The sequence below is a fragment of the Barbus barbus genome, assembly GCF_936440315.1.
Source record: "Barbus barbus genome assembly, chromosome: 13".
Taxonomy (NCBI): domain Eukaryota; kingdom Metazoa; phylum Chordata; class Actinopteri; order Cypriniformes; family Cyprinidae; genus Barbus; species Barbus barbus.
In genome coordinates, this window is record NC_136741.1 from 22,708,892 (window position 1) to 22,733,184 (window position 24,293).

The window sequence follows — 24,293 nt, forward strand, 5'->3', positions numbered from 1 at the left end:
TTTCTTTTTTCTTTCTTTCAAAAGCGTTTCTGAAATGGCTGACAGAGGGCCAGAGAGAGATGGGGGAGGGTAGAGGTGGAAAGAGAAACAGTGAGAAAGAAAGAGAGAAATGGAGTGACAGTCAGTGACGGTGGGTACAAACCGTGACCTTAAGAGCAGAAGCAAGGGAGCATGACAGAGAAGGAGAGAGAGAGACTCTATAGCTCTTCTTAAAACAAACATTTTCCCTTGTGTTGCCAGAAAAGGCCACTTCCTTCCACGAAATCAGCATCAGCGGAAGACTCAAACCAGCTGCTGCCAAATTAACTGATGAAGATAAAGGGCACACCAAGCCTCACTGACTTTGCAATTCAAACAAATACTTGTATTTTCACGTCCTCTTTAACAACAATGGCTAACACTAGACTCAGACTAAAAATTATTATTATATATTTTTTTGTAGCTTTTTATTTAATGAAAAATAAACTTACTTGAAAATGTTAATTTCAGAACTATATCTATGGAGTTTTTATTTTTAAGATGCTGTAAATATCACCATCAACCAGAAAAACGACTCATGTCAACTTGAGTGTGATTATAAGTTTAATTTTTTAATGCTGTCTTAATTAATTAATCTGAATGTAAAAAGATCTTGCTACTTGTTATCACACGAAATGTTGTCAAGGTAAAAGAACTGTCATGCTCATGCGCACACACATACAATAGTGATATTTCATCTTGTCATTGTGGACAAGGGCAGGCCCATATGTTGAAATGTCCGCTGTATTATTTTCAGGCAGTGATTTCTGTCAATACCATCAAGCTCTGTAAGATATCCTGTCAACAGTGTCTGATTCTCACACGCATGCAAACGCGCCACATACGCGGTATGACAGATCCTTCTGTTAAGTGAAGGCTTCTGCTTGCATTCACATTCAAGGGGTAAAGCTCCTGACACAATCTGCTCCTTTCTCTCTCACTATCTTTCTCTTTTTACTCCTTTCATCCTGATCCTTCTTCCCAGTCTGCAGAGACCATCTATCCAACAGAGCATTTCACTTCTCTCTTTCTCTTGCACAGTCAGTCTTTCCATTCCCTACAATCACTTTCTACACTTTACTATTGAGGGAAGAATGTACAACAATAGTGAAAAATTAAAAAAAGAAAATTCCTTAAGACAAACTTTTATTATGGCTTGACAAAGCCTTGGCTGAGAGACTAAAAAGGCTTAAAAGGATAGTTCACCCAAAAATGAAAATTCTGTCATTATTTATTCACCCTTAAGTTGTTGCAAACCTGTATGAGTTTCTTTCTTCTGCTGATATATATTAAAGATATATATAAAGATATATATTAAAAGATATATATACAAAAAAAATGGTAACCAAACAGTTGCTTGTAGCCATTAACTAGTAGGCATTAGGAAGTCAATAGCTACCGGTAACTGTTTGTTTCCCAACATTTTTGGGAATATCTTATTTTTTTATTTAACAGAAGGTTTCTAGGGTGTTCTTTCTGGAAGTTGACATGTACGATTGTAAACATTCCGAGCCCAACTTGAACATTCTTTTTATTTTATTTAGTAAGTCAGAACAGGCTAATGGACTATCCCAAGATTTATGAACATAACCTGGAAGCTCTGAGAGGAGTTTTAGTTAGCAGTGTGCAATAATGGAATTTTGATCTTGCCCTCTTGGAAAAATATCTGTAAATATTACAGTTAGAAAACAACTAGCAGCCCAAAGCATTTACTGATGTTTTCTACTACATTTACTGGATCTAGCCTACAAGATCTACGTGGAACTGGCAAAATTTCCAGATTATGTCTATAAGTTTCGGGATATTTGATTGTCAGTTTACGGAAAACCATTCAGATCCATAGTGATCGGTTAGAAAGTTTATATCACAAAACAAGCTTAAAGCAGTCATCGGATGCCCATTTCCCACAAGTTGATATGATTCTTTCGGGTCTTAATGAAAAGTCTATAACATACTTCGGTTAATATTTCTCAATGGTAGTGTAAAACAACACCCTATTTACTTTGTCAAAAACAGCTCTCCGTTTCAGTGCATTTCCCTTTAAATGCTAATGAGCCCTGCTATCCCTGCCCCTCTCTCTCCGTGGGGTGACGCACAGTTCTCTGAGAGACTGTAAACTTTAAACTTTATTCATCGTGAAACTTGCTAACTAGCACATTATTAGGAAAGGCAATTTGCAAAATTCATTAAAAAAAACTTATACTCGCTTCTTCTGGAGGTGAAGCTGAATCACGAATGATTCGTGTGAACAAAGACCCATTGCAGATCAGGGGACACATTCCCTTCAAAAACAAAGCTAATCCACTGCGTCTTCAGCCATTTAGATGTCAGGAGTAAATAACGACTGTTATATTCCTTATTACATCCAACAACAAAACACCTCAATCGCTTAGGAGACATTCTTGTCTTCAACCGCTCCGGCGTCAAAACAATGGCGGACTGATGACAGCTCACTCAGGGTGGGTCTAAGGTAAGATGGTCGTGTCAATCAATAATCGTGGGAGGGGCCTGGGTCCATATGACATCACACAGCCAATAATATGAGAACGTCTTGATTTGAAAAAGGTGATATTATTTATCTGGATTAAAAAAAAAACACTGGGTGGATTTTTATCATTATAGGGTGGTTGTGTACACACTGCCAACACACATTTCAGTTCAAACAACATGTAAAAGTGAATTTTGCATCCGATGACCCCTTTAAGAACTGTGCAGTTTAGGGGGTGTAGTTTAAAAGCCCTAGCAGAAGTTTCATTTAAAAATTTAAGGCTCAGGGTAGGGATTTTTTAGAACAACATAATGACTTTAACTACAATAGTATGTTGGTTTTGTAAAGTCACCTTTTAGGAAAGACTGTTAAGAGGAACTGGAAATGCATGAAGCCAGAAAGCGATAGAGAGAGACATGAGTAGGGAAAATTAATTGGTTCTGAAAGATGTTCCTAACAACACTACGGAAGACTGTGTAGAATTTCAATGAGAGTCAGCGGGAGGGAAGCGCGTGTTTGCGAGAGAACGGTTTCCTGTAGGACCCAAGAGCAGTTTGCCCTTTTACATTTATTTTCTATTTACCGAAGCAGTATCATTGCAAAGAGGGCAATTATCTCAACAGCCAGAGTCCTCAGCCACACTTGTTTAACTAGCTCATAAACAGAGCACCCTTAGCTATCGGGGGTCTGCACATTTACAGAGGAGATACTTTGTGTTTTAAATTTCTTTTTTTTATAATTATTAATTTAATTATTTATTGCTTTATGTATTTGCAGTGTAGCTCTTTACTCTGTCAAATGAAATACTTGCATCTGCCTGCTTTTACTTTTAAGGGCATATTTTAACGAACCAAATGATGTTTGATGCTATATTCAGCCTGATAAATGATCAACTTTCAAGAATGTTTTCTTGGCATATATAGATCAACAGCATGACTGCAAGTGTGATATCGTTTTTATATCTACAACAGTTCAAAACCAATATGTTAATATTGGGTAACTTACATTTTAGAAACAGCATTGACAGCTACTTTGTCCACCAATGAAAACAATTCCACAATGAAGCAGTTCTGCATTTCCTAGCACCATTAGCTGCGTTCCTGAACGAATTGCCTTGTTGAACAAATCAAATAAGTGAATGATCACTTATTTCATTTCAGAATGAATCTGTGTGTTTGAATGAATCATATAAATGATTCAATGACTCACAGTACTGATGAAGGAAATTAAAGTTATTAGCTTAGAAACATGCTTGAGCTAAACTGTAGTGAAATAAATTCTGAGTCTAAAGGAAAGTCAAGATGTGCCTCTGCCATGCGGGGCACTATATCTGTGGCACAAGGAGTTGTAGCCCATTAATTAATGGATGGATTTATAAGCATGCTGGGGTATGAAACTGACCAGTTTTGTCTACAGTAGTTGGTTAACAATGAAAATTGAAGTGCAGGTGTCAGCAGAACGACCGAGAGAAAGGGAATTGGGGAATGCAGAAAGAAAGAGAAAGACGGCAATTATCTGAGGTTAGCCTGGTGCGTCTGGTTTTGTTCATGTTTACAGTGCTGTGTTCTGAACACTAACGAGACAGACAACACTCGTTAATAATAAATTGGACAGGAGGTGACAGAGAGGGACAGAAAGACAGGAAGAAGAGAAAGTGAAGGTGGGAGTTCTTAGATGATCTCTTAAATTAGATGCATTAATTAAAAACCTTAGATACACATAGCAATAATCTGGATCAGAGAGTTCAGAAGCTATACTTAACAAAAATCAATTTACATAAAATGCACTCAAACAGTGCTGATGCAGGTTCACATTACGCTGATGTTGGTCATACCAGTAATTGTGCCTGATTGACATGATGCTTTCAGACATGTATTTTGATTAAACCACCATAAGCACGATCTCAAACTACACATCAATTTGTACAAACCTCCAACTTCCATTACAAAATGCTTTAAGCTTTACTCAAAAACATTCTCTTCTACCAAAATCAATATTAGGCTTCAGATGAAACACAAAACCCAGCAAATGCACAGACCCATAAAACACCAGTGAGATCACTGACTGATCATGAAAAAACTGGACTCCCTGCCTGACTTCCCTTGTTGTTTTTCCTAAAAAAAAAAAGATCATTTTTTATTTTTGAGTTTGTTTTTGATAGGTTGTGGGACTAAGAGAATTAACCTATCAATTGAGAAAAAAACAATTATGATAGTCTATTGTCATAAACTGCCTTATGGCTAATGCCTGTATAAATTGTTTATATAGAGACGTGAGTGTATTTGTGTTTGCAAGTGAAGGAAGTTAAGTGCAAAGAACCACTGTTCCTGTTATTTTCAGTCCTGCTGGATGTTCCCTCATTTTCTCTTCTCCCCCGCTGTCTTTCTATCCCTTGTCATGCTTTGGAGATTCCTCTTTTATCTTTTTAGTTTTTGTACTCCTGCAGCAGTGCTATTTTTTGTCTTTTTTTCTCAAAAAGTTCAGTGTCATCATTTCTTCCAGTGTGCATTGAAAGCATTGCTTTGTTTGTGTATTTCTTCTGTGAATTAATGTATTTTCCCCTTTGACAATCACAAAATGTATCCGCAAATATATCATAAACAGATGATGAAAGTCAGTTTCTCCACAGACACATAACTTGCCTGTATAAAAGCTATTAAACATTTCCAACATTACTGTACAGGAATACAGATACAGTTCATTGAACATTATCACATTTTGTTACAAAACAGCAGGAGACGTCATATTTCAGTTGTATAATGTCAAATATAAAATTAGTATAACTATGAAATTTACAAAAATATCAAACCATTGTTTTTGCCAAAAAGTATTGTAATTAAACATAAAGAAAATATGACTTACAGTAACTTGAAATTCATGAAATACCCTTGCCTGAATGTATGATAATGTGATTTTATTGAGTTCACTTGTTTACCTCAATAAACACAAAACATATTTATAATTGGAATTTAGGACAGATTTTCCCCCCAATTTTTTATTTATTTTGATATTTCATTTACAAAAGGTTTGAACTAGGTCTTTAAAACCAACATACAAAACCAGTGTCAAACTAATTTAATTTCCTCATCATTTCATAAAGTTTATTTTTCTAGTTGTTACAGTTTGCCTCCAGAGCATTTTCATCTATCGAAACAAATTTGGATCAGTGAGTGCCATTACTGATCATATTCCCAACTACTCTTCCTGGATGCATCATATTATTAAGCCTTCCAAAAGCCAAATATCTCATTGTAAATTCTGTGGATGTAGTTTACATTGGTTGACCTCAGATAATGATATTCTAAACATAAGCTTAAACTTTGGATAAAATAGTAAACAAATGAATAAATATGGACTAATGCACCTGCATACAAACCCAAACCCTGCAATGTGATTATTGCCCATCCTGCTCAGTTTCATTACATACTTAAAGGGGTCATGAACTGCTATTTTCTGTCCTTTTTTGACCCCCCCATCAGAACGCTCTGGCATGGATTGTAAACTCGGAAGTAAATGCCCACCGCTATGATTGGCTAACAGTTGTGTTTGTTTGACAGTCTACATCCTTCATATATGGACACTAATGTGATTTAGGTTAAAAAAGCATAAATACTTAGTACATATCAAACGATCTGTAATAACAGACAAAGCAATAGTGTTACTCACACTGTTACTCACACTTATGTTGTGCAAAATTGGATCCAATGTAGTCGGCACAGCATCGTCTCTTAAAGTTTAAACTTTTCTGAAAATCCTGCGTCGAACTGTGCCTTGTTTGTAAATGAATCCGTGGTAAAATGAAGTGAACAAAGGACAAAAGTTGTTACTGACTGGCACTTCATTAAAAGTAAGTTCATCAAACAAAGTTTAGTTTCTGCGTTGATCTGTGTTTGCTGCTCACGTTATTTACACTACATGCGCAAATCGTGGGCGGGGCTAAACAGGCAGTGATGTAGAAGCAGGCGCTGATCTTCTGTGGAGGCGGTGTTTAGGACTATTACATCATAAAATGCCACATTCCAAAATCGGCGAGGTAGTTTTTGCAGATTGGCTTCAATATAAACTGTTTTTAGACTAATGAGAAAGTTTTGAATTCTGAAATTACAGGATGTTTTTATAGCACAATGACCTCCTAAATATCAAAAGATCAAGGGAATTTTGATTTCTCAGTTCATGACCCCTTTAAAGTAATTTTTATAGATGAAAGTCTGATGAGTTTCTGACTTTTATATATTCTTCCTCTTTAAGATGCCAGTTTGTGAGACTCTAACTTGTAATAACTAACTGTTATAGCTGTCTATCCCTGCCCATTCAGAAGGGAAAAAAAAACATTTTAATGAAAACAGCAAGGATGAATTCTAGTTCTAAATGGAAAGTGAGCATTGTAAAGCCTTTATCTCCCTCATGGATCATATGAAAACCTTTTTTTGCCGCACACTGCTGACTGAGTGATTGCATAACATTCTATTTGAATTAAATAACTGAATAATTTCCTTTTTTATAAATAAAGTATGAATGCCAATACAGTTTACTCAAGTGCAACAGTTTATCTGACCTTCATATTTCAATAGAATTAAGATGTAGGAATGGTGGCCTTCTCAATCTTCATGCTGAGAAGGACACACGAGACAGGTGGAATGGACAGATTTGGAACAGGAGAGGGGTGAATCGGACGTGATGCAGGAGATGATGGGAGAAAAGGAGAGAGAGAGAGGGTTAGATGTGTTTACGGAGAGAAAGACTGAAAGAGAAGGGGAGAGAGAAGGGGGAGAGAGCAGATGACAAATTGAGATGAATAGATGTAGTCCGGTGCAACAGTGGGAAGCTGTGGCTTATTAATAGAGAGAATTAGAAAAGCAGGCTGAGTCAATCTGCACCATGTCACCCTGTATCAGCAAGCAATCAGAGACACACAAACACACACACACACACACACACTACAAATTCAGCTTCCCTTTTGCCCTTACTCTTCCTTATTCTCTCTCAAATATCCATCCATTCCACACAAGCTTGTATATAGACCTATACATATTTACAATACCTTGATTGTATTGTTATGTATTATAGAATACATTTATTCCTTTACTTTCCTATTACTACATTTATTCATTTATTTAATTATTTTACATTTCTGCATCTTTGGTCCTCCTTACTCGCTTTCAGCATTTTTCGCAATGTGTTTTTTGGATAGTATATCTTTGCATATATTTAATGTTTTATGTACAGCGTAGAGTTGAGGTGTTCTAAAAGTTTTCATGAGTTCGTTATGCTAATGTGACCTCAGACACATCAAGCAGTTGCCAGTGTGAGAAGCTGACAAGGTGCATCATGGGAGGTGCTCTATTGATCAAGAGGCAAAATGGCGACAAGTCCTCCTTGGATCTGCTCCAATGAGCTTTATGCAGGAGGTGTTGCAATTTATTAGTTGCAATTAATTATCATTTAACAATAAATATAAGAATTTGATAGCTTTAATGATTTGATTGTTGTTAACCTTCACAATATATTCAAACGAACTACATTTCCCATGAGCAGCAGCGTAGGAGACGAGGAAGCAGAGTATGCTGGGATCGTGAGCCTGCTGCCAGCCGTCTATGTTTTTGTTAATGCCTTTTGTCGCCATTTTTTTGTTTCTCATAAACTTTGTTCAGTAAAGTTCCAGCAAATCAGAAAGATTACGTCTCATCTTTTGCTTCAAACTACAATAGGAGGAAACATGGACAGGCATTCACAGAAACACAGGCAGACACACACAATTGTAAATAGAGTATAGTTCTCAATAGATTCAAAATTATTTGAAGTAAAAAAAGAAAAAGAAATGAAACTAAAACGCAGAAGTGGTGTTACACAAGCATGCACATGAGAGGCTTTAAGGTGGCCTTCTTCCTCTGTACTCCAGCAAATCATTTATAGAAGCATAAATGAGTACCATTTGTCTGTCAGGATTTGAAAGGTAGTTTCTTTTAATTGCAAGGATGCAACTTTCCTGTAGCTCAAATAGTAAGGCTATCCTGTAGCTCAAATAGTAGCGCATGGCGCTAGCAACGCCAAAGTCATGGGCTCGATTCCCAGGGAAAGCAAGAGCTGATAAAATGTAAAAACTGTAACTTAAATGCAATGTAAGTCGCTTTGGATAAAAGCGTCTGCTAAATGCATAAATGTAACTAGAACAGTATATTGTACTGGTCCTCAAACTCATTCTTCAGGAGTGAAGTGTTCAGTTTTGACTCAACTTGTGTGCTATAAGTGTTTTGAAGGCATACAATAGCTGTGAAAAAAAAAAAGTAAAATTCTGTCAATAAATGACTATTATTGCATATAAACATCAATCAACACACAAGGGCACATCAAACAAGGAAAGCTCAGTCAAACTTACTTGACAAACCTCATTGGCTCTTGCAAATCAAGAAAGCACGCTTAAACTTACGTTTACCATATTTGATGTGGTTTATGTGTGGAAAACCCCCCAATTAAATCTGCTCATCATATGAAGCCATCTATCTACACTGAGAAACACATTTAGCACCCACGATTAGTTCCAACCATTACCATTTATTGTTAAGGACAGTGCAGTCATCAATAATCAGAACAAATCAATGATCATTTAAACCACCAATGACAAAAACACAGAACTTAAATGCTAATCAATGATTACATCTGCAGGAACCGTTCCTTTAATTAGAATAAAACCACTGTACAAATAATGTACAGTAGGCCTATAACCCAAGAGGGGAGGAGAAACAACCACTGCTTCTCCAGCAGTACGAGAGATAAAACTAAAAGAAGTATGATGAAAGAGAGAAGGAGAGGTGCTTTAGTACAATAGATAATAGCGACTGGCAAAGGGAGATGGTGATAGAGATATAAATGATGGTGGATGATAGGGAAAGAGTAAGGTGAGATCTAAAGTGTGTGGGGGAGGTTGTCAGTAGCAATGTGTCTATCACTGCTAATGAGCTCTGAAGGCTTAAGAAACAGAGACACTGACAACAGACTTGAAAACACAGCTAAACTGTCTTTCACCCTACACACTGTCATTCTCTCTCCCTCTGTCAAGCTTTCTTATCCTTTTCTCCTCCCTCTCCCTCTTTTAACATCACCACAGATGAATGTAAAAACGATTTCCAGGTTTTTTTTATCAGCCAGATAATGAACACATCTCATGTTACTTTAATTGATGTAATTGTCAAGATGCCTAAGCTGGCATTAATAAGTAAGCTAATATACTGTAGTTTGCCATGGCAAGTGTGTTCTGCACTCAGGGCGGTCGACTCCTGAGGGACATGCAGTGAAGTGAGAGAGGGGTTAAAAATGGGTTGACTTTTTTCAAGACAATCAAGCTTTTTTTAAATCAATTCCAATAAGATGTCCCCACTTTAAGAGGCCTGTATATAGAATAAGTGTACATTTGCAAAATGCCCACAGGACATGTTCTTTTTCTTTGACTACTCATGAAATTTATGCACTTTTTCTTCTCAGTTTATGCTAATACATCTAACTATGTTGGATTTAAATCACTTCAAATGCACTGTATAAAAAAATCTGTAAAATTGATGGTAAAAAAAACAGCAGCTGTGTTTGCCAGAATATTACCGTAAAAAATATGGTAGCAATATATTAGGTTTTATGGTTTTAACTTAAATTTACAGTTAAATACTGTAATTTCATTAACTGATATAATGTTAATATACCAACCTACTGAAATATGTTTTATACTTTTGTAATACACTGATAACCACCAAAAGCAGGAGGTGATGAAAAAGTCACATGATGAACCAAAGCCTATCACAAGCAGAATTAAAATATTAACACATATAGAAGGTGCACAGTGTCATTAAGACAAACACTAAACACCATCATGGTAACACACATGAAATTAAAAGAATGCAATAAACATTTCTGACAACATTAGGTGTAACATACAATCCTAATGTATAAAACTGCTAAGAAAAAAATAAGAAGCATAGTTATTTTAACAAAAAAAAAACATCAAATTTGAAATGTAATGCAGGGAATTCTGGGAATGTGAATTTATGGTTATTTTATGTATTCATAATTACTGTATTTTATATGTTCTTTTTCGCTTCCAAAAATGGTATACTACCGTAAAATATTACATGTAATGTCCAATACAGTTTTTCACCTTAAATAGTAGGGGAACTTACCGTTAACCATTGAACAGGTTTTTACTGTAGCATTTTTTACTGTATTTTACTGTTAAATTCACTGTCATTTTTTACAGTGTGTGCTATATCTGTGCTTGTTGATTTTAAAATGCTATGAAGGCATAATTAGCCTACATTAAAATTTAAAGCATTTCATACAATGTTTTTGTTTGTACATATTTCTGCTACTAACAATTAGGTTCTGTGTTGGGTATGATTCAGGTTAGATAAATAATAGTAAGGTCACTCTTGTAAGACTTGTTTGCTCTAAACAGGGTGTAATCTTACCCCACACTCTTAAAAAAGGTTCCAAAAGGGGGGTTTCCCAGCGATTCCACAGAATAACAATTTTAGGTCCTCCAAAGAACCTTTCAGTGAACAGTTCTTATAAAAAACATTTTTTTCTTAGTGTGTAGATTAGAATATTTGAAGAATCTGAAGAATCTATTTCCAGTAAAAAATAACCTTTTGTACAGTCGAAGAGTTCCATGGATTTGAAACGTTCTTCATAGAACCATAGATACCAGTAAAGAACTTTTTTATGTTTTAAGAGTGTAATGATCCCTTTGTGCAATTTTCAATTGTGTGCTATAATAACAAAATTAGTAAATGATTACATTATATCTCTAGTAAAATATCGGGTGAAACATCATCAGCCTGTACATGCTAAACTCGTCTCTAAATGTGTAACAATTTAGCAGTACATACAGATTGTTCATTGGGCATTTCCCACATCCCCTATTTAAAGGCAGCTAATTTACAGTCGGTCCTATATTTCTTGCTGCGACCTTCCCTCACTCCTGCTAGTAGTGACAGCATACCAGTACAAGCTGACTTATTTTTATAAGTACTAATTGGGTAGACAGCAACCCTATTAGGATGCACATCTCCTCGGGAAATCGATTTCTTGATCTGAGGAGACTGGTGCGAGTGAGCGCGAGCGCGTAATTGTGTGGAGGGCGGGGGAGCGCGAGGAAGCGCCTTTTCCTCACACAAATCGAACAAGTGAGAAACTGTTGCTTCTTGGCGACGTCTTAACGCAAATATTGCCATATTTGACTTTTAATTAGTAATTTGGTCACTAAAGAATTTTTGCAAGCGTCAGTAGTAGTTTAATGATCTCCAAATTGAAGTAGGCGTGTTTAAAATGAACTGTCTTGAAGAAGCAAAAAAGGTTTAAAAGAAGCAGCAAAAGCAGAGGGCAGGAGATATTTCAATCTGACAACAGTCGCAGCAGAGTGACCATTAAAAAAAAACCCGAAGGCGCGAGACTCTCTGACATATTCTGAGCTGTTCGCGCACGAGAGAGGAGCTGCGGTGTCTCGCGGAGTTACTCATCAATTTTCATATTCTGTTGGAACTTATTAGGTAGGTAAAATTGTTTTACCGTGGTCATTTGTTTCTTAAAAATGTTTTACAAACTTTTAATAACATTGTTCGATGATAAGCTTTTTAACTGGATTCAAAGGGGTAGGGGGGTCAGGAAACATATTTGATAGTGGTTTAACATAGTACCATCCAAAAGTTAATATGCGCCTATATTGGCATTCGAATGTGAATGGACAACACCTGGAAACAAGCATCTGACACAACATTGATTGTTATCTGATTATTTAAATGAAGAAATCTGTGATTACTGATACTGTTTGTGGTTTCTTTGGAGACGTATTGTGTCTGTGATGTTGTCTGCAAACTCTGATGGCATGATTATAGTCAGTCAAATAACAATAATTATTAAAATAATACTATATGCAAATATGCATGTCACCAGGAGGCCTTGTTCATTAAAAGCTTATTTTTACTGTGCAAAATATTGAACAGAAATAAATAATTTCTCAATAAGCGTCAGTGGATCCGTTGGCAGCTCTTAAATGATGTGTCATAAGTTTTCCAGTTCATCTAATTTAGCTCTTTTTATGTTTCAACTCAGTGAGAAACATGTCAAGATGCTAGAGGAGGTTGAACTTGGAACCTGAATGTTATTCCACTGAAGTTTGATGAAGACCAGCGGGAACTGAAAATCACCCAGAGTACTGTGAGCCTCATTTAAAATTATATCTTACCATCCATTTACCATCGGGCTTACAGGACGTTTACAAGCAAAGCGCTTCTATGCATTTGAAGGTTTAAGACTGTCAAAAAATATACACAGCGTGGATTGTTGATGATAAATTTAAATCACAGTCAGCTTTCTGTGAGAGGAGAGGCAGAGTTTGTTTAAATGCTGCATTGGACATGGACTTTTCTGGGAATTCTCCAGACTGTTTCTTGAACTTCTCATGGAAAAATAAGCCACACAGTTGTCACTCAACCAACCTATAAGGAAACGCCATCGTCATACATCAGCCCCTGAGAAATACACCTCCACATCTCCTGATAGAATCTCCATCCACGGACGAACATTTGGAGACACCAAATCCCCCATGTTGCTTATATCAGACAAGTGATATATATTTATATGACAATATAAACCCACTGGATCATTCAGAATTGCTGTTTATATGGAGCGATAACTGGAACTGGTACTGGTTAGTGGGCTGGTGGTTATGATTTTGAAATAGTAAATGCAACCAAAGGAGGAAAATAACAGAAATTGAAACTTTTAAAAGGAATTGAACACAGACATCCTAAGACTTTATTCCATATAGGATATTTGATTTGTTTGTTGTTGACAGTGGATTTTTTTATATATCGAAAAACAATTTCTTTTTGCACATTCCTCAGACATAAGCCACGTTTCATCGTATCGAAGTCCCTTGTTAACTTTTCTATCTCACCTTAGTGCTTTTTCCTTCCCAGAGTTCATTCTGGCCGGGCCTGTTTCTTCTAAAGGGGAGGAGGACTTCCTCTCTATCGCTGCCTCACGCCTCAGCCGCAGGAAACGCGTTATTGGCGCGGCAGTGGGCGTGGCCATGGTGCTGGTGCTACTGGTCGCTATTCCACTATTGGTCCACAGCACCAAACTGGGTGGGTCGGGAGGCGGAGGTACGCATTATGAGATGCTTGGAAGCTGCAAGATGGTCTGTGACTCTTTAACACCCACCAATGAACTAACACCTGTTTCGCCTCCTCCTCCCGAGACCCCTGGACGCAGAGGAGGAGGCAAGTCGGGTTTTCGTGGAAACCAAGGGCCACCAGGCCCACGTGGGCCACCTGGAGAACCAGGAAAGCCAGGTCCGCCTGGACCTCCAGGTCCAGGCCCAGGTGGATACATCCCATCATTCTACAGCCCCAAAATTGCCTTCTATGCTGGTCTGCGCAAGCAACATGAGGGGAGTGAGATACTCAAGTTTGATGATGTGGTGACAAATGTAGGGAATTACTATGAGCCTACCACAGGCAAGTTCACTTGCCCTCTTCCTGGAATCTACTTCTTCACCTATCACGTGCTCATGAGGGGCGGAGATGGAACTAGCATGTGGGCCGACCTCAAGAAGAATGGACAGGTAGGAGATGTGCACATGTGACTGTGTGTGTGTGTGTGTGTGCATGTTTATGTGGTTTATGAGGACACAAATTTGTATAATGACATGGGTATGACAGAGGTATTACAATATGAAGGTGGTTTATGAGGACACTGCCTATGTCCCCGTAATTCAAAAGGCTTAAAAAACATACTAAATGGTGTTTTTTTGAAAATCTAAAAATGCACAAAGTCTCCTGTGAGGGCTAAGTTTAGGTGTAGGGTTGGTGTAGGGCAAAAGCACACACAGTTTGTTCAGTATAAAAACCATTACGCCTATGGAGAGTCCCCATAAACCACAAAAACCAACATGTGTGTGTGTGTATGTGTGTGTGTATGTGTGTGTGTGTGTACACAATGACTGTGTGCCATTTAGAGCTGAATTGACAATGCCTTTTTAATTCCAATTCAATAACTGAATTTATATTAAGGGACCAAACAAGATTGAAATTTGATTTTGAATATCGGAAAATAGAATTTAAATTAATAATTATTATTTATTTTTTTTAAACTGTAATTGTAGTTTAAATGGCAGAGCAAAGTTTGTAAGGACAAAGTATGAACGTTGGCTTGACAAATCCTTGTTTGAAAGTTTTGAGTTGAAAATGAAGTTTATAGGGAGATGACAGATAGCTAGAAGGATAGATAGATAGATAGATAGATAGATAGATAGATAGATAGATAGATAGATAGATAGATAGATAGATAGATAGATAGATAGATAGATGGATAGATGGATAGATAGATGTTTGAAATGACACCTATCAAAATTTGTGTTTATTTTTTATCTTTTATATTTAATATATCAGCTTATTAACCATATTTAAATTATATTAACTTTTGTGGACAATGGTAAAAGAAGACTTAAATTCCCAGAATCCCTGTGTTGAATTACTATCTAGTAAATTCCTTTTCCTGTCATTCCAATTTGAGTTCTTTTGGGCCATGACCAATTCAATTCAAATTCCAACTCATAAATTGAAATACGGCCAATTTAACTCTTAGTCTTGCACATCCCTGGTGAAGACTTTGGATTCACTCTGTGCAATGGAAGAGTTTGCTAACTAAGTTTTCAGAGGTATTTTAACTAGACAAAGTCAGACGTGAATGAATTGTAAAAAACAAGAGTGTGATTTGACTGAAATATCAAACAAATATTAGATTCACCGGCAGGATTAAGGAATACATTTAACATTCAAATAGGATCCAGTAAGGCAGCTTCTCAATTATTCAGCAGTCATTTTTTCAGCCTATCACTTGAAGCCTTGCTGTAGATACCTGCAGTGGGGAAAAATAGGCAATGCGAACATATATATATAGAGAGAGAGAGAGAGAGAGAGAGAGAGAGACCAATGACGACTTACAAAGAGTATAGCATTTCAAAATGGGTTCAAATGTTATTTGAAGAGTCCATTTTTAACAGAATAAACTTTTTTATTTTTTTTTATTTTAAGAGTCAGAAATAGCAAAAGGTAATCAGTTTCTGATGAAAAGAGGATATTTGTACCACACACAAACACGCAAACGCTCTCTCTTTGACTCTCTCTGGAGTGGAACGAAATGCAACAGCTGGAGACAGTCCTCACAGGACCCGTGGATTTAGAATAAATGAAAAAAGTAAGGAGAGAAAAAAAACTCTCCATCTGGTGAAACATGACACGGATCTGGGATTCAGGCGCTCTCAACTCAACCGCTTAGTTTTGATTTTTAGTAGTGGAACAGAAAGCGGGGATTATCCAAAGAGATATAAAAATTCCCTTGGCAACATGTGTTTACATACACACTGTGTCTCTGTCTTTCTCACACACACACACAGATTCCTGGAGCTTTTGGCCCTTTGTGACAGATATATCTGACAGGAAGTGAAAACCCTTTAATGAGTCTGTAGCAACCTGTCAGCTTCCCTTCATCACACTTCCATTAACATGACATATCACCTGCCATTAATGCCCTTTGTTTGTTCATCATACATGATCCAGCACAAAAGAAACTGATTGTACTGAATACACAGCTTTGGGATCCAAAAAGTGTATCTGTGAAATTCTAGTGGTGGAACTAGTTATATGAACCTTCTCAGCTAAAATTATTGATTCAAATGCACAAGCTCTGCATGCGAAGCCAAACTCATGCAGCGGATACAAATACCAAAATACATTGAATAAACAATTAAAAATCATTTTGAAATCTCATTTGAGAAACTGCAATGCAAAGTCACTTTTTGAATTTAGTTTAAGGGCAAATTGGGACACATTTTGATTGTAATATCAGATCAAAAGTTACCTAAATTGACTCGATGAGTAATCGCAATATTAATACAATACTGAATTTTATACTTAATGCTGTTACTTGGTTTGTTTCATAGAGGAGCAGCATGTCTCTGCTACTCATATACTAAAAACATGTTATTATTGCTGAATATACAATAGCTCATGCGCTGCAGGCCAAATCCAGATTGCTCGTCATTCAACACAGCCTCCATTAACTGGAGGACAAGATGCAGAAAGTGCGAAGATGAGGAGAGTAAGGTTAGGCAGTGTATGGCATGCTGTACTGCATTTATTGTCATTCCAGTGATCTCCTCTTGTGTTAAATCATTCATGTCTTTAAGATGAGATTCCCTCTTTTCCACCTGGGCCACACACAAACACACACACAGATCCACACTCTGCCAAATGTCTATCTCAGCCCTCATTAATTATCTCTCCCCTTAGCTAAATTATTTAACCCCTCTCAAGGTCCTCTCAAAGCATTCTCAAAAACATACCACACCAACATGAGTTTGGATTTGCTCTTAAAGGGATAGTTCATCCAAAAATGAAATTTCTGTCATCATTTGCTCACCCTTATGTACTTACAAACTTTCCGTCTGTGGAATACCAAAGAAGCCATTTTGAAATGATTTTGTCCACAAAAACCCAATGTTGTTTTGGACCCCATTGACTTTTAATATATTAGGGCCTTTCGCACTACAGGAACCTTTTTATAGTACCCAAACTAATTGTGGAACTACTCACTTTTTGGTGTGTTCGCACCGCAGAAGCTAGGAATGGTTTTAGTTCTAGGAACTTCGTTTGGAGGTACTAAATTAGCTCCTACTCCACAAAACAGTTCTAGGAACTATCAGTGATGTAAGTGTACGCTGATTGGCCAAATGCACGCAAAACACCAGCTACCTGGCATTTAAAAAGCCATGAAAACATATTTACTCCTTGAACATGGAAATCAGTGATAACGGCATTTACCTGTTGTCTGCAATGTTGTGTTCTTTTCTCAGCTTCAATGATATGTAACACTGCAAGTTGTCATCGAAATTTAGTCTCTTAGCCAGCCTTTTCCTCTTGCAATCGCGTAAATTGTGCGTTTACATTCCATCTCCATTATCACGAAACCCACGACACACCACTAAAACAGCTCTGATCACCGCGTCCTCCATTCACCGGTTGTTGACGTTTGTTAATGCCACGCAAAAAGACATCGCTGTCGGCCACTTCAGAGTTCCTGCTGCTGGTGCGAACGCAACCAGGAAAACGGCCCGAGGGAGAAATTGGTTCTCTAGGAACTATCCTGCTGGCTAGTTCCAGAACTTAGTTCCTAGAACTACGCAGTGCGAAAGCCCCTATTGACACAAACAGTTCTGTCTTCTCTTTTGTTCCAAGGAAACAGCCATACAGGATTTTAACATGAGGTGGGTGAGTAAATGATGAAAGACTTTTCATATTGAAATGGAAGCTGTTGGAAAAATAATATTTATGCTATATTTATTATAGCTTTTTTTAAATGAAAAAGGCAAAGGCAAAACCTGAAAGTGTGAGCCCACCCAGATGAGCAGGGTGTGCAATGGGAGGCGGCAAAATGGTGTGGGATGATAGAGAGATGAACAGAGGAGAGGAAGATGGATGGTTAATCAGAGGAGAGCCGACAGAGAGGTCGAGAGAAAGTGTTACTGCGAGGCCAGAGACACAGACAGCATCAGATCAGTGTAAGTAAGATAGATGAGCAAAACGACAGAAAGTGTGAGCGCATGTGTAAGTGAGAGACAGAACGAGAAAAGACTGCTGACCTCATTGCAGGTCATAGATTTGCACAAGCTGATACTATAAACATAGTCTATGATCCTCCTTCCAATACAGGTAGATTCCAACACATTTTGAGACAGGCCAAAATTTGCGACCTGTAACTGCAGCGAGATTGTGGCAGTTAGTTTTATTTTTAGAGAACTCTGAATATTAATGTATTTGTGAAATGCCACTTATTAGTTGAAGTCTGGCTCCTCGTGGCAGGGATAGATTGCATGGGGCTGAATAAGAAACGAAAACAGCATCATGAGGGGTGCAGTAAGGAGTGCAACGTCCACAAATTAATGTCACTCAAGTGGAATAACCAGCCAATTTGTTTCTCATTACAAATTCGATTAATTAATTCAGTAATTGATTCTTGGCTATGTAAACATGTCTCTTCTCATCCCACTGTAAGACTAGCTTTTACTTTAGGTTCAGCTTTAGCACTTCACCTTCCCGTCGCTTTCGAAAATCTCTCCCTCTCGGTGGTCTCGTCAAAGTAACGTGGCACTAATTAAGGTGTGATGCAGAGAAGTTGTTAGAAAAGCCTCGAACATCCTGTCAATTACACAGCAGCTAATGAGTTTACATCCTCCAATTAATTAATTAATATAGTTAATGAGGTAATCCCACAGTACCTTGACAGGTTTTTGCAGCTGTTGCAGTAGATACTTGTACACCCCCTTTCCCTGTTTACGCATCTGCACTTTCTCTGCATATTGTTTTCTTTTGTATCTCTACAGTTGCTCTCATTTCCTGCGCTTTCACTGCCCTTTGCATGGACAAAAGGTTGATCTAATACAAAACCTGAGATTACGTCAGTGTTTGTGAGGAGGCCCATTCAGGAGAGAACATACTGTATAAAACCTACAACATGAAAGGCACTTAGATTCTCAAGTATAGTCATTTTACCAGTTAAAGGACATACTGAGAATTCAAACGCACGCCTGGAGCCTTTATCCTTGAGGAGGGACTGTAAAAAGAGACTGACAGCAAGGAAGAATTATGGTATGCTGCCAATATGAAAATATTGGTAAATTTGTTTAAAATGTTTGTGGCAAATTTAGCACATTCATTTAATTCTTTTCATTCATTCTTGTTTTATCTGATTGATGTAAGATGCTCTCACTGTCCACCTTTGCTCACTCTGCAATTCAACAAAGATTGAAAAGAGAGAAAATTAAAGAGAGAGAGGATTTATAAAATATAGAAAAGAAAGTTAACATTGCATGGCTTCTTTATATCCATATTTTATTATGTCACAAAACTGATCTTTCTCAGTTCCCTTTTCTTTCCTTCCAAGCTTGTTTCTGATCAATATATATTTGTAAAATTAAAAGTTCTTGCATCAGATAAGTGAAGCGCTACTTCAAGTAACATCAGTCATACAGGGAGCCCTGCAGTCATATAACCAATTAGCTTCTTAAATGTTACTCAGAAACAGGGGATTTGTATGAATACAAAATTACAGGAGATAAATGGTTCATTCATGAATTCATAAATCACAAGTGTTAACCTTTAGCAATGGAGAACATGATATATTTTGAGGTTACAGACTGTTGTAAAGCTACATGTCTTCTGTGTATGCAAGAGGACTGACATTCTAAAAAAAAAAGTTTTGTTTTTTTTTGATGATAAGAAATTTACTTTTTCATTAAACTTTAGGAATATTATGTACAGTACAGATGACGTCCACAGATCTTTTTCACAGGAATAAACACATTTATGTGCTTTTATGGATTGCCAAACAAATAAAAATCCAAAGTAACATAATTTTAAAATAAATACTCTTGAAAAAAAAAATGTTTAAATAAATTTAAAAATAGCAGAAAGCCCTGTGCCATGCAGTTTATTTCATTGGCTTTCATAAAAGTCAAATAAAACAAATTATGTCTACAACCAAATAAAATAAATTAGGTTCACCACCAATAATTTGTGTGTATTTCTGTGTATTATTTTCACTTCTGACAATCGGATGTTTTTCTGAGCGTAGGCTATTTGGTTCTTATTTATTTAACGAATATGTTTGCATTATCATCACGTTGTTTCTGTCAGAAACTGTCTGTATAGTTTAAACCGAAGACCTGCTATTAATCTGATAACGGGTCGTTGAAATCACTGGGGGGAAACAACACAATGCTCATGCTAGCTACGTCTCTCTATTTCACACACGCACACACACAGTTAATACTTGGAGACTCCATTTGACCGGTGGTCGGTACGAGGCTCCGTTTATTGTGATACAGTGGAGTTATTGAGGAGTGGGCCCCATTAGGAGCAACAGCCGAGCCACTGCGCCGGGCAATTACTGAGTCAGCGAGGCCCCGACGCAGCCCCAGGCCTCCCGCGGGAGCTGCCACCTCGCTCTGTTAATCAATCCGATTTAGACTGGACAGGGACACGCGCCAACACGAGACGCGCAGTGGAGACACGCGCGTGACCTGCATTTTATTACGATTCCAGCAGAAAAAGATGGATAGATGGTGCAAGGAATGAACAGATACGGGGAAGAAGTGCTGGGAAAAGAAAGATGAGGGGAAGACAGGGATAATTAATGAGTAGATGTGAGAAGAATTAAGCACAACTCAAGAAAATGTCGATCACGCGAATGGAGACTTGGAATGCTTTGATTCTTACAAATAGGCTATAAGATCATGCATTAATAAGCAGTGCAAAAATTAGGCTTTGGTTGAAGCTGTATAGATATTAATCCGTGTTTTGATCTGAATTGTTCAAGACAGATGTGTTTATTTTAATGCCGATGTTCAAAAAACGTTTTGTTTGTTTTTTTCTTCAAATAGCCTAAATAAGTAATTTAATATCACTAAAACTTGATATATGCAAAAGACATGGTATTATGAGTTTAACAATTTAACAAATTTGATTGTTACATTGTTGTTACATTGGTACATCGTTGTGTTTAACAGCATTTCCAGTGAATTACACACCACACACATGCAACACACCGATGGATCAATAAGCCTTATTCCCTCGGACCTTGGTCTGTCTTGGTCTTTTGTTCTCTCTGTGCTGTGTATCCCACAACCTACTTAGGGAAGAGATGAGAAATCATAAGACATGAAGGAAAGACTGTTTGTTAGAGAGAGAAAGATTGCCATGTTCCAGTGAGGTTAAAAGATTTAAAGGCATCTGCATACTGAAAATGGGCAGAAGCAGACAGATATGATATTTAAAAGAATTCAAGCTGTTCTCTTCTCCTTCTCCCCCTAATTATACTGAATTGTTTTTCCTTTTAACCAACATTAAAACCATTTTTCTCGCTTATTCCCTCTCACAGGTGAGGGCCAGTGCGATTGCTCAGGATGCAGATCAGAATTATGACTACGCCTCTAACAGTGTGATCCTGCATTTAGACGTGGGAGATGAAGTCTGCGTGCAGCTGGATGGCGGAAAAGTGCATGGAGGAAACACCAACAAATACAGCACATTCAGCGGCTTTCTCATCTACCCCGACTAACAAATACACAAACATACAAAAATATAAATATATTATCACATATTTAACACCATCACATCAGGCCGATTGATAGACAACAACATCTGATACAAGCGATACAACATGATATAACCTCAAGAGAAAAAAAAAAAACAGTAAAATTAACTTCAAAACTGATACTTTCTGATTATAGTGACAAAGTCAACAGACTTGGTTTTATTCACTAGCAATTGACTGGACTGTAAAAAGTGGTCTGTCTATGAGTGGTGCACACAATCTAAATTTTGTCTACTTCCATAAAAATGTTAATTTTAAGCATAAGCCTCAATAAATTTAAATTAAAGTGAAAAAATCTGCCAAAGTATTTAGACAACAAACTTCTCTGAAAACAAATCTTAACAACTTGAAAAACAAAAAAAATACTAATTAATTTTTTTTTCGGTGTAACTAAATCATGAAACATATACCACAAAAAAATGGTTCTTGATAAGAAAAGACAACTTATTTTGGAGGTGAAGCAAATTATTACATTTTGAAAGAAAGATTATGTAGACAAACTACATCATTTTTTTCTTTGGAATAATGTACACAGATTAATTTATCACAATAACACTATAAGTGTGAATTAACAAAGTAATATAATTTATTCAAATTTGATTTCATGTTGACTTTAATCAAATTAAAGTATTTGTATTGACTTGTATTGCTAACAGTCATCTTGGTCTGATTATGGTGTATTTGCTACTTTTAAGGGAATTACCTTGAGAAACATGTAGTTCTTTTTTTTTTTGAGCCCACCAATGGTGAAAAGAATGTTTATTTAGTTGATATTTTTAATGTAAATTCACTGAATCACAGTGTCAGTTTTTTTCCAATTTAAACCATTATAGTATGTTGTGTGCAAAGCTCATCCATTAGGCTAAAAAGAAAACTACCTTTAAGGATTACCCAGAATTATCTTGTTGCATTTTACTAGATCACCATTCTCCCTCTGCACCATATGTATGTGTGTGCATAACTTGGAAAAGGCTGTATGCATTTCATGGCATGGAAACTGGATGTTTTAGCCTTTATGTCTACTAAGTATGTACACAGTGTTTATACTGGAGGAACATTGAGACTCTTGTGAAATTATAAATCAACCTCTCTGTATAATGCCACAAACATCCTTTAGGATAGGTTAGTGGACTAAACATTTAAAGTGACCTGATCCATCTGTAATCTGAAAACATCCTGTGTGTGTGTGTGTGCATGTGTGTGTGTGTGTGTGTGCATGTGTGTGTGTGTGTGTGTGTGTGTGTGTGTGCGCATGTATCAGCAATGTATGTGATTCAAATGTGTGTCCATATCAATATAAAATGTAAGAAAATTCTTCTAAATATTTGACTTGTAGATTGATTGCTGTTGTAAAGTCTTGCGGTTGTGTAATTAATCATTATTATAGACATTTATTCTGGCATGTTAAAGACTACATGCTGTAAATAAAAAAAAAGAAACACGTTCGCGTCCATCTTTCTTTCAACTTGCCTTCCATTTTTAATTAAAGCTGAACATTTAATATTCTGAGTGGCTTATTTTGGTTAAGTGTGTGTATTTGAACAGCCTGAAGGCATGAAGGCCAGGTAATATACTTAACTAACCAACATATAATCAATACAAGCCTCCCTCAATATGAAACTGAGCTACAGAACTCCCATAAAAAGAACATGTAAGGTAGAAAAACAGTTAAAATAGATTGAAATCAATAACAAAACTAGCTGTTAACAAAAAAAAAAACACTCTCTATGCTTTTCTCAAACACACCACTAATTAGTCAGGAAGCCATTGACAGTGTTGATTACTATTCACTGTGCCTCACACACACAAACAGACGCAGACACATTTCCTTGGTAATGAGGGGAGATAGATGGCTGGGCATCCTTTGAAGGACAATAGAAAAAAGGTCAAAGAGATTGGCTAGACAGCAACACCAACACTCTCTAAAAGTATGATAACTCTGACAGAAACAAGGTTAGGAAGGAGAAAGTTTCACTGTTTGTCAATCTACACTGACATCGCAGGTCTTTACAACTCAAATTTCTTGTGTACGCAAGGCTTTACCATCAGACTTTAAGATGTCATTTGAGAAAACACTAAAGGATGAAAGATTCTCTCAAACACATCCTCTAAATAGACATGAACAAGAAAAGTGCATACTTTTGTACAATGTGCAACTTTTAAGACAGACAGACAGACAGACAGAGATAGATAGATAGATAGATAGATAGATAGATAGATAGATAGATAGATAGATAGATAGATAGATAGATAGATAGATAGATAGATAGATAGATAGATAGATAGATAGATAGATAGATAGATAGATAGATAGATAGATAGCAGCAATTGTTACTAATCAGTGCACATAAGTTTAAGAAAAGTTACGAGATATCTTATGGATACTTAAGCATGTTTACTGCCCATTGAACGGGCAGAACATATGATAAACATTTAAGCCCACGTGTTTATAGCGACTACCAAAAAACTAGCCCTAAGCAGACGCAGCTTTGACAACACTTTACTTTAGACAACAGCTCCACCTATTGGATACTTTTAGGTATTGCTTTTTACTGCAAAAACTAGACTTGAACTTGAAGAGTTCTGG

General features: G+C 36.9%; 1 protein-coding gene across 1 annotated transcript; it reads left to right on the forward strand.

Annotated features, from left to right (window-relative positions):
- The first annotated feature begins 11,661 nt into the window (after nucleotides 1-11,661).
- On the forward strand, nucleotides 11,662-23,128 carry c1ql4b (complement component 1, q subcomponent-like 4b). The gene is made up of 3 exons (XM_079431210.1): nucleotides 11,662-12,039; nucleotides 13,471-14,117; nucleotides 21,491-23,128. Exons 2-3 carry the CDS (start codon nucleotides 13,584-13,586, stop codon nucleotides 21,668-21,670), a joined length of 714 nt encoding a protein of 237 aa, XP_079287336.1. The 5' UTR covers nucleotides 11,662-12,039; nucleotides 13,471-13,583; the 3' UTR covers nucleotides 21,671-23,128.
- Nucleotides 23,129-24,293: the final 1,165 nt, after the last annotated feature.

Bases quoted from the DNA above. Each gene is read 5' to 3' on its own strand.
- c1ql4b (XM_079431210.1), top strand. From the start codon at position 13,584: ATGGTGCTGGTGCTACTGGTCGCTATTCCACTATTGGTCCACAGCACC. The intron at 14,118-21,490 runs GTAGGAGATGTG...TCCCTCTCACAG, and splicing joins ACCTCAAGAAGAATGGACAG to GTGAGGGCCAGTGCGATTGC.